Source organism: Coenobita brevimanus, chromosome 94, assembly GCF_032717465.1.
Source record: "Coenobita brevimanus isolate Jiangsu-jjx chromosome 94, ASM3271746v2, whole genome shotgun sequence".
NCBI lineage: Eukaryota > Metazoa > Arthropoda > Malacostraca > Decapoda > Coenobitidae > Coenobita > Coenobita brevimanus.
Window position 1 is genome coordinate 27,091,513 of NC_137047.1, and position 15,922 is coordinate 27,107,434.

Below are 15,922 nucleotides of genomic sequence, written 5' to 3' on the forward strand. Positions count from 1 at the left end.
GTCGTTTCTAAAAATATATATCGTAAATTAGGACAGATAATGTAAGGACGCAACATTAATAATAAGTTGCTTAGAGTAAGGCGCCTTTCAGATCAGGCCACTTACCCCCACCTCACGTTTCTTCACATTTCGCCTTTATCTTCCTTATCTCCTTAAAATCCTAACAGTTCCTTCTGCCTTACACCTGCTGTTTCATCCTAGTTTTCTTCCCTCATCCTCCGTTTCCCTTATACTTGCCTTATTCCTTTCCACTTTCTTCCTTTTAGCCTCACCACCCCACCCACGCGGTCGTGTATTCCTTAGCATCTTCTTTCAGCTAACGCCACACGATTTTATTTACCTGGCCAAAGGAAAATAAGAGTGCTTTAGTTCCGTACCATTAATCTTCTCATGGTCAAGACAACTCTAGTATTCTGTGCCAGCTAACGCCAGACGCTTTCATTCAGCTGAGAGTTAGTCATGGCAGCCTGAGAGTTTTAATATCATTTTTGCGTTTTTTCTTGCTAAATCTCTTCCTATTTCTTGTTCTCTTCTCCTAATCCTTCCCCAGTTCCCACGTCAACGAAAGTCTTTATCACTCTACGTTTACACAGTTAGTCTTAAGCTCCTCCCATCTCTGCCTCAACCCTCTCCCTCACCCTATCCAACCACTCTCACCTCCACATCTTCTCACCCTTGCTTTTCTCTCCATCTCCCTCGTTTCCAGCTTCCCGCCTCTGCCTCTCCTTTATCACGTTTCTTATGGTCTCGTCTCCTCTGTTTATTATATTCCAGGTAACTCCAGACTAATTTATTCAGCTGAGAAGAAGTCACCGGAGCCCGACTGGTACACCATCAAGTTCGCCATGGTGGGGACAACGCTAATATCCCATTCCTACTACATAAAGACGATTTGATTCAGCTGAGAATGAGTTGTGTGAGTCTGATTGTTAACCCTTTTCATGTTTCCCAATCTCAGTTTTTTTACGGTACGTCTCACTTTCAACTTTATTGTCTTTACTTATTCCGCTTCTCATAGCTTCTTCCATCATAAAATTTTTTCCTCTTATTTTACAACAGTGTCTGTCCAATCATTCCTTTTTAACTCTTTCCATTCGATGACATACTGTAAATTTTATTTCTGATATCTTCAGGAGTTAGATAATGCCTGAATTAACCCCTTCACTACTCGTTATCCATCCTGAGTAAAATCGTTTGATAGTAGGAAAGTATCTCAATCTATCCACCTGCCTCATTCTCCTCAGCTCTTAAAATATCGCAGGTGATCTTGCCAACACAGCTAAAGTCGCCAAACACTGATATCAGGAGCAGCAAATAATGAAAATAATAATAATACTATCCTAACCCTCCAATCTGAATCTTCCACCTCACCCACCTCCTCCTTGAATCTCCCTTCCCCCTCCTTATCGGCAGTTCCTGAATCTTCCTCTCTGTTTATACACATTCTTCCTAAAAATTCACCCTCTTCTCATCAACGCTCTTTCTGAATCTCTCCCCCCACCCATCTCCCTCTTGAATCTGCCTCCCTCCTCACTCACCTTGTTCCTGAATCTGCCTACCCCTTCCACGTACGGCCATCCACAAGGTACTGTAACTGTCCGTGTGATGACCCTCCTACCACGGTCACAACGGTCGCAACACCCCGCTGTCATACCTCTCATTTGGCTCCTCATTAACCTATTAGCCACTTTTTCTTTTCTTTTTTTTTACTAGCCGTGTGTGTGTGTGTGTGTGTGTGTGTGTGTGTGTGTGTGTGTGTGTGTGTGTGTGTGTGTGTGTGTGTGTGTGTGTGTGTGTTGCGGTGAGCGTTGGTGTTTGTCTGGATGGGGTGTGGGTGTGTGTGTTCGGCTGGGGTGTGTAGGTGAGTGTTGAAGTGGACTGTGGGTCAGAGTTAGGGTGAGAGTCTGTGCAGGAGTGTGTTGGGTGGGATGTGTAAGGGTGCTGAGTGAGGTGTGTGTGTGTGTGTGTGTGTGTGTGTGTGTGTGTGTGTGTGTGTGTGTGTGTGTGTGTGTGTGTGTGTGTGTAGAGGGTGTGGCTGTGTAAACGAGAGTGTGGATGGGTGTTTGGGGTGGGTTGTGGGGGTGTGTTAGGGCAGAGAGTTTCATCAGGGAAGCACGAAAATAACTGAGAATAACACCTGGTGAACAGGAGTACAGAATGAGTGAAGGTGGAGGTTTAGAGGGCACGTATAAAGACTGGCAATGGTGGACAGGATAGGGGAGGATGGAGACTGCTATGGATTGACTGAAGGGTGCAAATGGATGGAGGTCAGGGATACTAAGGAGGGTGAGTGGGGACAGAACTTTGCGTGATGGAATGATGGAGTGGATGGGTGGAATGTGGGGAGTGCAGGGGGTGACACAATATGTAAATTAATATCGCCAACATCTTCAAGGTAATGCAATATGGTCTCCGCACAGCACCAGTACAATGACATACTTCTGTGCAAATTGTCTAGATCTGTGAATATACAAGAATAGAGGATCCCAAATTTGTGTGCTTGTCTGATCTCTCCTTTGACCACACAGAACCCTTTAAAAGACCTGATTTAAAAAAAAAAAAAAAAAGGGAAAAGCATGTGATAAAAAGCGTCAGGAGAAATACACTGAGATGGTTTGGCCATGTGGAGGAGGATGGAGAGAGAGAGAGACTAAAAAGGAGAGTGTATGTGACTGAGGTGGAAGAGGAGGAGAGGGGGAGAACGAGGATGTGATGGAGGGATGAAGTGGAGGGGTATATGAGAGAGAGGGTGTGTGGGCTGGAGGGAGGGCAGCGAAATGTCAGGGGACAGGGCGACATGGAGACGAATTGTTTGTGGCCACCCCTTACAGGATTGAGGCGTCTGACTATAGACACACAGATAGATAGAAAAACATGTCTGGAAGTATCTGCCTAAGGAACAATTGTATTAAGTTTGAAATCAATTGGTGCAGAAATGAAGGGTTAGCACTGTTTGGAAAAAAGAAAAAAAAAGAAAAAGAAAGAAGACGAACACAGAAACTGAGCTAAGAAAGTAGGTCTCCACACCATGCTGTGGATATCTAATGAAGGTGTAAACAGGAATGCAAACAGCAGCAGACCTAATGGCCCTTTGGAGACTGTTACAGAGACGACTATGGCTATGGTGTTTAATTGTAAGAGCTGGAAACATGGATAGTAAAGCAAGTAGGTTAAGGGGTAAAGGTGTGTTTGGGTCACTGGTGTGATGAAAGAGGGTTATCATCATCATTATTATCATCACCATCATCAACAAGTGTAGTTTCAGACAGTCCTGCAACATCCACCCTTCAATTAACCTGCTTCACTCAAGGTCCGGCTCAGATGTGGGTTTTATCTCTCAACTGGTTTGCTGTCTGTCCGTCCTCGCATTCCGTATCTGGGTTCTTGCTCAAGCTGTTCTAAGATTTACTGGTCCATGAAAACTTGGTCAGTGCTTGCTAGTTATGTGTATCAGTGTTAACCATACATCCTTTTTCTGTCATATATCAGATCTCTCCTTTATCTTCATCATTCTATCAAACCAGCCGTAAGATCTATGGGTTTGGGTCCAGAAACTAGGGGTAAATAGGTGAGCAGGATGTAATGTGACAAAGCATTATGTACATGCAATCGTTTTTAATCCGAGCTGGGGGCGGTGGAGATATTGGATGTCGTGTGGGTGGGTGTGGGAGGCGGTGGTGTGGAGGCAGCTGGTGAAGTGTACAGCTGGGGACAAAATTTAACTTAATATTTCACCTCTTCTACCTTGTACTTTCCAGTGTGACTCATATTCCTATTCTGAGAGAGTCTGCGTATGTTTCTCTGCACTCAGGTGATGGATTTAATATGGTGAGTCAGGGAGGAAAGTGACCGAAATGTAACACTAGGCGAACTTTTGTACTAGACTGTTCAGTTTTGCCCAAGAATTGGTTAAGTTTTTAACTCAAAACTTCTTCCTTGAACACAAAATAGAAGCACACTTCCCTTCCCCCCTCCACGCCTACACACTCAGTATGGAGGGGGTATAGAAATAAGGCTACAAAGTAGCACAGCGCCAACTCAAGCAACATCCTGTAACCAACACCACTCAGCTACAGAGTATCACTGTTTTCTGCTTCACCCACAGTACGTTCTTGCCCAAACCTCTTCTCATGCTGCTAACCATCTTATAAACAGAAAAAAAGCGGTGTGAAAGTGCGTTGTAAGTGGGCGGGTGAGGGAGAGAGCTCGGTAAGGGTGGAGAGAGAAGGAGGGTGTGGGGGTATGTGGAAGGACGCTGGGTGTGATGAGAAAGCGATAGACTGTGGGAGGAGGCTGGAGGTAAGTAGGGTGAGAGGTGCGTGAGGGAGGGTGTATCGAGTAGGTGGGGTAAGAGAGGAGAGGTGAGTTGGGGTGGGGAAGAGGTTGCGTGTTAAGGGGTGTGAGAGGGGGCTGGAAGTAAGAGGAGTTTGAAAGAGAGAACCGTAAGGTGAGGGGTGAAAAAGGACTGGGTGTAAGTAGGTGTCAAAGAGGGTGTGTGAAGTAAGTACGGCGAGAGGACAGGTAGGATGAGGGGGGGGGGGTCTGGGTGTAAACGGAAGTGTGGAGTGGGTAAAATGAGAAGACAGGTGGGCGAGGAAGGGGCAGGAGTTGGGATGTGAGGCAGGGAGAATAAAAAAAAAGTAGGGTGAGAGGTTAAGTGGGAGAAGATGAGTGTATATACGTGGGATGTAAATAGGGTGTAAGAGGAATGATTAAGTGTAGATTAAACGATACAGTGGCAAGGCAAGGTGGGAGGGAGGGCCGGAGGGTAGTATTAGTGTGTGGAGTAAAAAACTACAGAAATGGTGCCACACAATCTCTCTGTAGCACAAGTAACATTTCCTCCACAACCCCTGACATCTGCAACTAAACCTGCCTCCTGTGTCTTGGGCAAGGTGTGGTGGGCAGGGCGGGGGTCAGAAAAAGTCACGTGACCTTTTGTGAACTTTACTAATGCAAGGTCAAGCGGCGTGGAGGCCAGTGTGGAGTGCTGGTGTGGTGCTTTCTAGACCAGGCATCTCTTGTGCTTGTGATCCATCTTACTTTGCCCTTTACTTTTACCTGCATAGGCCTACGTTTTATGACTGTGTGTGTGTGTGTGTGTGTGTGTGTGTGTGTGTGTGTGTGTGTGTGTGTGTGTGTGTGTGTGTGTGTGTGTGTGTGTGTGTGTGTGTGTGTGTGTGTGTGTGTGTGTGTGTGTGTGTGTGTACGACTCTGCTCTCTATAAATTGTCAACCATAAACTTGTTCTTGTGATTATTTTATTATCTATCGAAGGTCTCTCTCTCTCTCTCTCTATTTTAGAATACATAACCTTTTGTCGTACAGTAGTTCAAGCTTTATAACGTAACAGGTTTCCTGGGAGGGAAAGTAGTAGCCAGAATCTGCCTTTCCCCAAGCGGGCAAAGTCAAAATGAGAAACAGCTCAATATGGTGTGAGATGCAATTAAAAGTAGGAGTGTTGGAAATTTATATACCGTGTGTGTGTGTGTGTGTGTGTGTGTGTGTGTGTGTGTGTGTGTGTGTGTGTGTGTGTGTGTGTGTGTGTGTGAATATTAATTTCTTGTAGATGCAGCTCCTCAGCATTAACAAATAATGATGTAAGAAAATAAGCCACAGAGGCGTGGTGGTACCGTATTCACCTCGTGATCTGCACGTGTCCTGCACATTTTGTTGGCACCTCGTCTGTTCTATCAGTGGCATACACAGACTGAAACGCACACAAACATACCCATCACGACGCCTCCACTGCCACATGTATCACTCTCCCTAAACACGCAGCTTCCCCATTCGTACTTGGTCAGCGTGCAGAAAGGCTAATTCTGGTTACCACTCTCACTCCGAGGGGAAGGTCCAGTCCTAAAGTGGACTCCATATTAATTTTTTATTGCAAGAGTTACAATAAAAGCTCGTATGATACATAATGCTCTACGAAGACAATAAAATAGTAATAGTGATATTTTTTCCAGGATCAGGAGATTGCATTACTACTTTCTACCAGTCCTGTAATAAAATTAGTTCTTTCTCTCATGCCAGTCCTGCAAGGTGAGGTTTCTAGTTTCTTTTTTTTTTTTTTTTTTTTTTTTTTTTTCGACATTTACCGGAACTCCTGTAGGCCGGGAACGAGCTTTCTACCTTGCAGGCCTGTTTCTTAACTCCTGTGATTGGTGTTCCTGTTAGTATTGAGGCAGGACCACCTAGTAAAGAAGTATAAAGTTTGTGTTGTTTGTGTATCAACGTAACGTTTTAACTCTCTTTCGGTCAGGGCAACTCTAGTATTGTTTTCCAGTAGCGCCAGATAATGATGTTCAGTTGGTTGTGTCCAAGGAGCCTAAGAGTGTCAATATTGGCATCATCAACCCTCATAAGAGTAGGAACAACTCTAGTCCTGTATTCTAGCTGACGCTAGGTGACTGTGATCAGTTCAGAGTGAATCATACAGTAGGTGTCTTACCCCTTCACCTCTCTCTCTCTCTCTCTCTCTCTCGTTCGATCTTGGGCCGGTCAGACTCGAAGACAGAGACTGCTTCACCCTTGTCTCTGTTCACCCAGCAGCACAATTACAAGAGACCTGGATTTAACACCGACTATTCCGGGTCGTGTTCTAGGGGGAAACTGAGACTTAGCAAATACTGACTGTTTGCCTTTATGACTCTCGTGCAGTTGATAGGCTTTCCTCCTAGTCCTTCTCCTTGCAACTCCCTCACCTAAGTACAGTAACGACGCCAGTAATTTATTTTCTTCCTTGTAAATGGAAAAACAACTACAACGTGACAATGATAACGCTACTATACTTCTTCTTTAACGTGGCGGAGGGTTTTATCTTTTTGCATCGTATTTCCTGTATCTCAGTCCCAGAATAAGACAATACTAATGGTTCTACATCCTTTCCATAGAAATTCTTCGTTGTCAGCACTATATTTAAGTTTTAATATGTAGATGCCACTCAGTATTCAAGATGGGCAAAAGATAAGGACACTTTCCTCTGCATATTATGACATGCTCTCGGCTCTTCCTGTCTGACACAATTTTTATGACGCTAGTTTTTACGTTGCATGGTGGTCATCCTCACTTTTCCTGCTGGCACCGGTAGAACGTGTATGGGAAGCCAAATTTGTTTCCCTTTCTTAGGAACAATTTTACCCATACATGGAGTATATTTATGCCATTGGGAGGTGGAGGGGCACTGTCCAGTCACTCGATGTAGTGCCACCCTCAGGTTACTCTGAACTGGCTTAAAACCAGATGGTTTCTTGTAGCTCCGGAACATATATACCACGCTGGGTGGTAGCCATAGTACGCATTGGACACTTGGTGGTCTTGAGGGATCAGGTCTTCCAACCGGATGCAGCCTAGAAAGGATAGTATCCGAGATGTGGTTTGGGTTTATCGCTCACAATAATGCTACTCGGAGGATGACGACCAGTCACACGCCTCAAATCTCTGGATGCGTCCAAGTCCCTGGTCTTTACACTCCTAGTGGGATGACAGACAGACGAACAGACAGACAGAACTTATGGAAAATCACTGAAGGGTCCCAACTCGACTTGTTCCTCCCCATCTCCCTTCTCTTGTCTCCTCCTCCTCCTCCTCATCTCCCTCCTTTATTCTCTTCTGTCTCCTCATATCCCTCCCCTTTGTCCTCCTCCTTATCCCCCTCTCCTTCCTCCTTCTCCATGTCTTCCTCTCCATTCTCCTCCTCCCTAACTTCCTCCTCTTTCTCCTCCTTCTCCTCCTCATCTTCTTCCCCTTTCCTCCTCGTCCTCATCTCCCGTTATCTCCTTCTTCATATCATCGTGAGTAATCAGGGAAATTCCCAAGTGTTGACACCCACCTACTCTCTCTCTCTCCCTCTTTCTCTCTCCACATCAAAAGTTTCCTACAATTGATCACCCAAGTTTCCTCCACTCTCTCTTCTCCACTTGCCTTTCTACCTCCTCTTCTTCAGTCAAGGTTTCTCTTCTCTCTTAAGTTTCCCCCAAGTTTCTCTCTCTCTCTCTCTCTCTCTCTCTCTCTCTCTCTCTCCCACCACATCACCACTTTCATTTATAATTTTCCTCATGTATTTCTTCACCGGTCGTGGCAGGTGAAAGGAAATGATGAAAATAAAAAAGGAAAGGAAAAAGTCTGCTGGTCATGCAAGAAGCAGACACGAGGGGAAGTGGGTCAGCAGGCAGGACACGAAGTAGAAAGGCAGGCAGGAAAGTAGGCAGTTAAAAAGGTAGGCAGATAAAAGAGAAGGCAGCTAGGAAGGTAAGCAGTTAAGGAAGTAAGTTAGAAGGGAGGAAGGTAACAAAGGTAGGCAGTTAGGAAGGTAGGTAGGCTGTTACGAAGGCAGGGGGTTAGGTATATAGGAAGTAACGAAGGTAAGGTGTTAGGCAGATAGGCAGACAAAAAAAAGTAGGAAGTTATGGAGGCAGGCAGTTGTGTAGGTAGGCAGTTAGGCAGGAAGGAAGGTAACCAGGCAGGAAGGTAGGTTGGCAGGATGCAGAAAGGCAGGTTGATGGAAATGTAGACAAGAAGGAGGGTAGGTAGTTAGGAAGGGAGGCAGTAAGGAAGATATCTAGAAGGCATATAGGGAGCTAGGAGGTAGGAAGCTAGGAGGTAGGAAGCTAGGAGTGTAGGAAAGTAGGTAAGTAGGTAGACAAGAAGGAAGGCAGAAAGGAAGGTGGGTAGGTAGGATGCTAGGCAGTTAAGGCAGTAGGCAGATAGGAAGACAGGATGTGGGAAGTTAGGTAGGTAGGGAGTTAGGCAGGTTAACAGGGAAGGAGTTAGGTTAGCAGAAGTCAGGCAGGTAGGCAGGGTAGAAAGTTGGGAAACAGGTCGTGTGGAAGGGCAGGAGGTAGGAAAGTAAGCAGAGAAGGAGGTAAGGTAAGTAGTAGGCAGTTAGGACGATAAGCAGGTCAGAAAGTAGATTATCAAGCAGGGAGAAGTCCAGATAGGTATGAAAGTAGGTCGATAAGCAGGAAACTAGTCAAGGAGGCAAGCAGATCAGAAAGTAGGTTACCAGGCAGGCAGACAGGCAGGATACGGCGTAGGCAGTCAAGAAGGTAGAAAGGTCAGAAGTAACTCAGCAAGCAGGCATGCAGGCAGTAATAAAGGTAGACAGGTATGAAAATAGGTCAGCAGGTAGGCAAGCAGGATAGTGGGTAGACAGTGAGGAAGATAGAAAGGTCAGAAGTAGCCTAGGTGAGCAAGCAGACAGATAGGAACCAGGCAGGCAGTCGAGAAAGTAGACAGGGCAGCAATCAGGAAGGCAGGCACGTAGAACACTGGTTTGGGGTAGATTAGCAAGCAGGAAGACAAGGCATCAGTTGAAGTGTCAGAAAAGCAGGCAGGCATGGATATAAGTTAGCTAGTATTCAGTAAGGTTATCAAGCAGTTAGCAGAAGAGCAGGTGTTGAAGTAGGGCAGCAGCAGGCAGGCAGGCAGGCAGGCAGGTAGGCAGGCAGGACACGGAGCCAGTTTAAGGAAAGGAAAGCAGTGAGAGGGAAAAAAAAAAATCCGGAGAACGGGTGAAAGAGTCAGGGAGTGTGTTACGTAACCACTGGACAGGCAACCACGCACGTGCATAGGTGGGTAGGCTGTACACACACACACACACACACACACACACACACACAGGAAGAGAGGGAGTTACAGACGCAGGCACGTAGGGTGGAAGGCAGGCAAGAAGGAAAACAAACAGAAGCGCAAGGACAGGCATGCAGACGGGGGAAAAGTGGGCAGACAGACAAGTAACGAGGCATACACGCAGGGTGGTAGGCAGACTGACAGGCAGGGTGTAAGGCAGGTAAATAGGTAGGCAGGGTGGTAGGCAGACAGGCAGGGGGAAGGCAGGAAGCAAGGGGGTAGAAGTATGAGAAGGGGGTTGGACAGCAGGCATGACCCAAGGAAACACACAGGGACGGGAGGTATGCACTGAAGAAACGTACGAAGAGATGATTGAAAATTGGTAGGAACAGAGGTAAGCTAGGGAAGGAGGTAAAGAAACTTGGTAGGGAAATGATAAGGAAGGATGGCAGGGAATATTAATAGGAACGTAAGAGTGATGGGTGTCGGCCTTATACTGTACAGCGTGTTGAACTGTATATGTATAGGACAGTATCTTACATGGTACATAATACATTTTACATTTCTGTGTCAAGAATTATGTTGTTAGGAAGCAGAAAAAAAAAAATAAACTGGGTGTAGGACAAAAACTAAATATAGTAGATAAAATAAGTGTGTAGGGAGGAAAAATACGAAAATAGGAAAATATGCTGGAAAACAATGGTAGTCAGGCAGGACAGGGACAAAAAAAATAGCATTACGAAGTAGGAAAACACTCTCAAGGTTGGGGCAGCTCCAGTAATTTATGCCAACGGCACACGGTTTTGTTCACCTGAGAGTGAACCATAGGAGCCTTAAACCCTTTCACGGTCTGGGCAACTCTGGGACTCTATTCCAGGCCAGTCGATTTCATTTAGCTGAGAGCGAGTTATGGAGGGTCTGAGTGTGCTAGGAAACCAAACTTAACCCTCCGAACGCTGTCCCAAAGAAGAATAAAGTTACCTGCCATTGGATTGGAGTACACCGTTATCAATTCTCAGACAAAGCGTAATTAAGATAGCTTTTTAACTTCTTAGCTGTCGTAAGCCTCTATGAAGTTGATAAAAATGCGTGACGTCAACTGGAGTATAAGGCAAGGTCGAAGAGGCGATTGTTATCCTGTGCTGAGGGAGAGATTTTTCTTGAGGTATGTGGGTCGAGAGAGAGAGAGAGAGAGAGAGAGAGAGAGAGAGAGAGAGAGAGAGAGAGAGAGAGAGAGAGAGAGAGAGAGAGAGAGAGAGAGAGAGACAGAGAATGAAATACAATGAAATACACAAACATATGGACGATGGGTATACTCTGTTCATCGTAGCTTGGCGGACATTTTCGTTAACCTGTAGTTTATTTACCCGTACCTCAGTGACAGGATAAGACAGTACTACGGCTTTTCATCCTTTTCACAGCACTTCTTCGTGACTAGCATAAAAAATTAGCGTTAATCTCCCGTTGCAAGTCAATAGGAGAAAAAGACACACTATGGCTCAACATGCTTTTCGTAACAATTCGTAGCGTTATATTCTAGTGGTGATCTTTCGTTACAACTCGTGTTTAAGATGGACAGATAAGAGTTTTAGGCCAAGTTGATGTGATAAGAGTATTGTAAGGTTAAATAAGCGGAAAAATAAGTAAAAGAAGGAGGAGGTTGAGAAGGCATTAATGAGAGACGAGGGAGAAATCAGGTGTTGAAAATAGGTGAGAGTAGATGATGAAAGAGAACAGGAAGAGGAAGAAAGAGAGGGATAACGGGAAGACGAGGGAGAGTGAAGGCAAGAAAAGGAGGAAGGAGAGGGAGACGAGGAAGAGGAAGGACAGGAAGGAGATGTGGAGAAAGGAGAGGGGAAGAGGAAGAGGGTGGAGGGAAACTAAATATGGAAAGAGAAGGAAGGAAGAGGTAAACAGGAGGAAAACAAAACGGTAAAAGAAGGGCATGAGTGAGATGAAGGTAAGGGCGAGTGGAAAGAGGAAATGAATGACGGAAATGGAAGGTGGGAGACATGAAGAAGTGAGAGGAGAAAAGTGATAACAGAAGAGAGAGAGAGTGATATCAGGGAGAGGATGGAGAGGGGATAGGAAAAGGAAGGAGAGGAAACAAATGCAGGAGAAGAGCAGGCTAGTACAGGTGACGAACTGAAGAGAACAGTAACAAGGGAAGGTGAGGAAGATGTAAGAACAAGAAACCGAGAGGAAACGAGAGTAAGAGAAAAATAATGAATGGAAGAGAGGGAGAACGAAACAGTACAAAAGCTGGAAATGAGACGAAAAGGAAGAGGGTAGAGAGAGTAGATGTATGTATGTATGTATACCGACTGGCTTTCTCACGCCTTGTACCTGCTTGGGCAAGTTCTACTGGACACGTTCAACTCGTGTTTTATGATCCCGAAAGACAAATGCTCCACAGGCTCTCAAGGTATACCACGTTCTGTCACTGGAGAGGACATCACACCCTCTACCTACATCACGTCCATGGGTAGGAGTATGCGATGCTTTCAACAGATGCAGTGTGGGTTAAGTAATACTATCATGAGCGAAAATCTGCCCACAGCCCCTTGCCGAAATTGTGCCCTTCTATCCGTATTTTTCATTCTTCCCCGAACGTCAGCGAGTATACTTCTATCTGTGCTTCCTACTGCCGGCACGAAATATATTTAAACATTTCCACCGCTACAGCCGGCAAGGAAGTGTCGGGGAACTTTTGATCGTGGTAATACATATCCAAACGTGTTGCTGGAGTAGCTGTGTGAGTGAATGAGAGACTCTGTATTGTTTATGTCAGGAACCGTCAACAATTTCTGGATACGAGCCAAACTCCACAGCGAACAAAAGCTGGGAAGAGCTGTATAATAAGAACAAATGTGGTGGGACGGCATGATTTCTGTAATTCACGTCCTGTTATATTGCTGGCCTCTCTAATCATGCTTGTTGAATCTGGATCGTAGTTACACTGGCCATGACGAAAATAACCGTATATAAATCGTTACATATTACAACAAAAAAGTGGATTCCAGTGCCTGAAAAGTGGATAAATTTATGTAGCATATAATTATAATGGAGAGGGTCGGATGATAAATGAGTGGCGGGCCGATGGTTGGGCACTCCACGTTAATGCCATCCAGGGAATCACGAGAGAATGTGACCATGAAAGGATACATAAAAGGACATTATTACACTCACACAAATGTCTAACCCTTGCTGGCATCCAACTCGGGTTTATTCCTTCCGCAGGGTGACGTTTTTTCGCTCTTTCTTCTTCCATCATACGGTCTTACTTAACTTCTGGGAAACATCTGGGATTGGATTAATAAACATCCTAATCAATTAATAGGATACACAAGTCTCCATAAGTCATTTTTTTTTTTTTACCACAGATCGTTTGGTTTGTATATTGTCTCTTTGTGCAGTGATCGGTAATTGTGTGAGTGAAGATAAAATTGTAAACAGGGATTCACCTACACAGTTTAAGCTCAGGAGAGTTAATAAATACAACCCCTGGTGGTGAAGTGATGAATGGAGACTGTCCTTAATCCTTATAAAAAGAGTGGCCAATCCTTTACTCTATTCACTTCAACTTGGCGTAAAATTGCTATCTCTCCATCTCGAATGCTGAGCTGTAGCACGATATAACACTGGAATATGATGCCAGCCGCGAAGATATTCCAGGAAAGGATGTGGAGACGTTTACTGCCTTATTCTGCCACTGAGTTACGGGAAAATGGCTACAAAAGGACGAAAATCACGGCCAAGGTGGGGTGAAAATGCTCTAGTTGGAATGAAATCGTTTATCGGGACCAGGAATAAAATAATAAACGTCTTGATCATCGTGAATGGACTGAGAATAGAGACAGGAACACACTAACCGCTCAGCTGTCCGGAGAGATGTAAGTGTGAGGAGGAGAAAGGTAGGTGTGGGAGGTGAAATGAGTGGATGTGAAAGGTAGAGAGAAGAAAAGAGAGAGGGAAGTGAAAGGGTGGAGAGAGAGAGAGAGAGAGAGAGAGAGAGAGTGTCTGAAGTGAGAGGAGAAGGGAAAAAAATAGAGGAGGTGAAAGAGAGAAGAAAAAGAGTGAGATGTAAGTGGAAGAGGAAATAGTGAAAGAAAGGAGAAGAGAGGGAAAAGCAAGAAAGGGGTATGAGTAGAAACAGGAAGAGGAAAGAGAAAGGGCAAGCAATAAGGGGAGGAGGAGGAGGAGGAGGAGGAGGAGGAGGAGGCAGAAAATGGATGTAAGTGATAGACATGGAAAAGAGAATGGGAAGAAACAGACTTATGAAGAACAAAGAGGGAGAGAAGCGAAAAGAGAGGAAGAAAGAGGAAGAGAGGGTTAAGAGTAGAGAATGAGATGAAAGAAACGAAATAGAGGAGAGGGAAAAAATAAAAATGAGTAGTGAGGGCTGAAAAAAAAGAGGGGGAAAGAAATAAGTAGACGTATGAAGAAGAGGAAAGAGGAAGAGAAAGAAGAGGAAGTAAGAGTAAGAGAGGCGAAAGTAGGAAGTAAAAGAGAGGTGTATTCTCAAGGGTTTTTAAAGACTGCCAGCTGAGATCGGGGATATGAAGTGTGTGAGGGAGGGAATAAATGGGTGAATGAGTGTGTGTGTGTGTGTGTGTGTGTGTGTGTGTGTGTGTGTGTGTGTGTGTGTGTGTGTGTGTGTGTGTGTGTGTGTGTGTGTGCAATGATGGGTGACTGAAGCAACTGGGTGCGATCTTATGGAGTGAGAGAGTGGAGCAATAATTGTGTTGCAAGATGGTAGTTGACCGGGATGACAAACACACAACATTTCCAGCACACACACACACACACACACACACACACACACATCGGCAATGTAGCCGTGGTGTCTGTTCCTACTGTTGTAGTGTGGGTTGTGTGATGTCGATGTGTTGGAAATGTTTATGATGCTGCATCCAGGATCGCGGCTGCCAGGGCCCCCCAGCTCCAGCCCCCGAGTGACACCAGCATCCCACTTGTGTATCTAAGGCTGGTGGACTCACCTTGTTGACGCGCTGGTCGGACGTGAAGGTAGCGATGCCTGCCCTGACACGGTTTTTGACACCACGCACGGTGCCCTTGCCGCTCCTGATGGTGGCGGGCACCTGAGGGGAGAAGATGTCTCTCAGACCGGCGAAACCTTGGCCTGCCGTATCATCACGACACTCGTACAGAGAGTGATCGTCCTGTCCTACGATTCCCATGGGTCGCCACGCCTCCAGGGGCAGAGGGGAGCGTGATGGTGGGTCGGGGTGCTCCTCGCACAGAGAAAGGGAGGAGGGAAAGGTGGAGGAGGCTCGTGATAGAGTGGGGCTGGCGGGGAGAGAGTGGCGATGTGCGTGGCGGCTGGCTGTCCACTGACACTGCCCGTTGCTCCTGCCCACCTGCCCACGTTCATGACTGCCGCCTTCACTCTGCCGCAGTCTTCGCTTATGCAATTCCTCCCACTTCTCCCGTAGCTCCTGCAGCAGCGACTCCGGTAGCACGGGTTTACGTGTGGTGGCCGGCAGAGGGCGAGGTGCACGGCGCAGAGCAGGTGTCCAATGGTAATTGGTCTGCTGAACATGACATGGCTCCGGCAGGGAGTCGCTGGAGAGGTTACTCTCGCTGTCGGAGTCCGAGGAGGCATGGCGGCGGAGGGGGCGCGGTGCTGGTGGTGGTGTGTCATGTTCCGAACATACGCCGGAGTCACCGACCTCTGATGGGGACGAATGGCCGCTGTGGGTGGACGGGGCAGGTGAAGTGCTGCGGCGCCATTCCCCGGTGTCGCAGAAGGAGAGGGATGTCTTAGCGCGCGAGGCAGGGGGCATCAGCGGCAGGCATCCCAGTCGCTCCCTGGGCGCCGCTAGGGTGCCCATGCTGGAGGCAAGCTCCCAGCCACGCGAGGGCATCACCTACTGACACCCTCGTCTACCATGTGGCGATGCTCAAGGCAGTCACGAAAGGCAGGTAGTAAGTGGTTGAGTCTTGCACCGATAAATCTCTCTGTGGAAAGTCGGCACGTACACAACTGTAACAAGAGTCAGGTCTAGTATGGCACAATAGGATGTGTGTCAGCACAGCAAAAGTGGCACGTGTGTAACATGCAAAGGGCACAGCGAGAGTGTGGCCAGGCACCAGGAGCCAGACACCACCACTCACGTCCTTCTAAACACTACTCCGTCTCCTGCGCCGCTCACACACTTTTTACACCACGTCCTGCCGCCGCCACCGCCGCACTTCTGCCATCATGCCGCCTCCCCATGCGCCGTGACACCATCATAAACCGATCCAATAACTCATTTACACTCATCCACAATCATTTCCAAGCATCATTAGCCTCATACCCAGCAACAACTCCCACCCACATCATG

At 46.4% G+C, this 15,922-nt stretch overlaps 1 protein-coding gene across 1 annotated transcript in view; it reads right to left on the bottom strand.

Moving 5' to 3' along the window:
- Positions 1 to 15,460, bottom strand: part of LOC145412871 (uncharacterized) — a 64,649-nt gene extending 49,189 nt beyond the window's left edge. Inside the window, exon 1 of the mRNA XM_080282671.1 lies at positions 14,573 to 15,460. Within this exon, the coding sequence (XP_080138797.1) occupies positions 14,573 to 15,460 (888 nt within the window). The remainder of the gene's footprint in view (positions 1 to 14,572) is intronic.
- Positions 15,461 to 15,922: the final 462 nt, after the last annotated feature.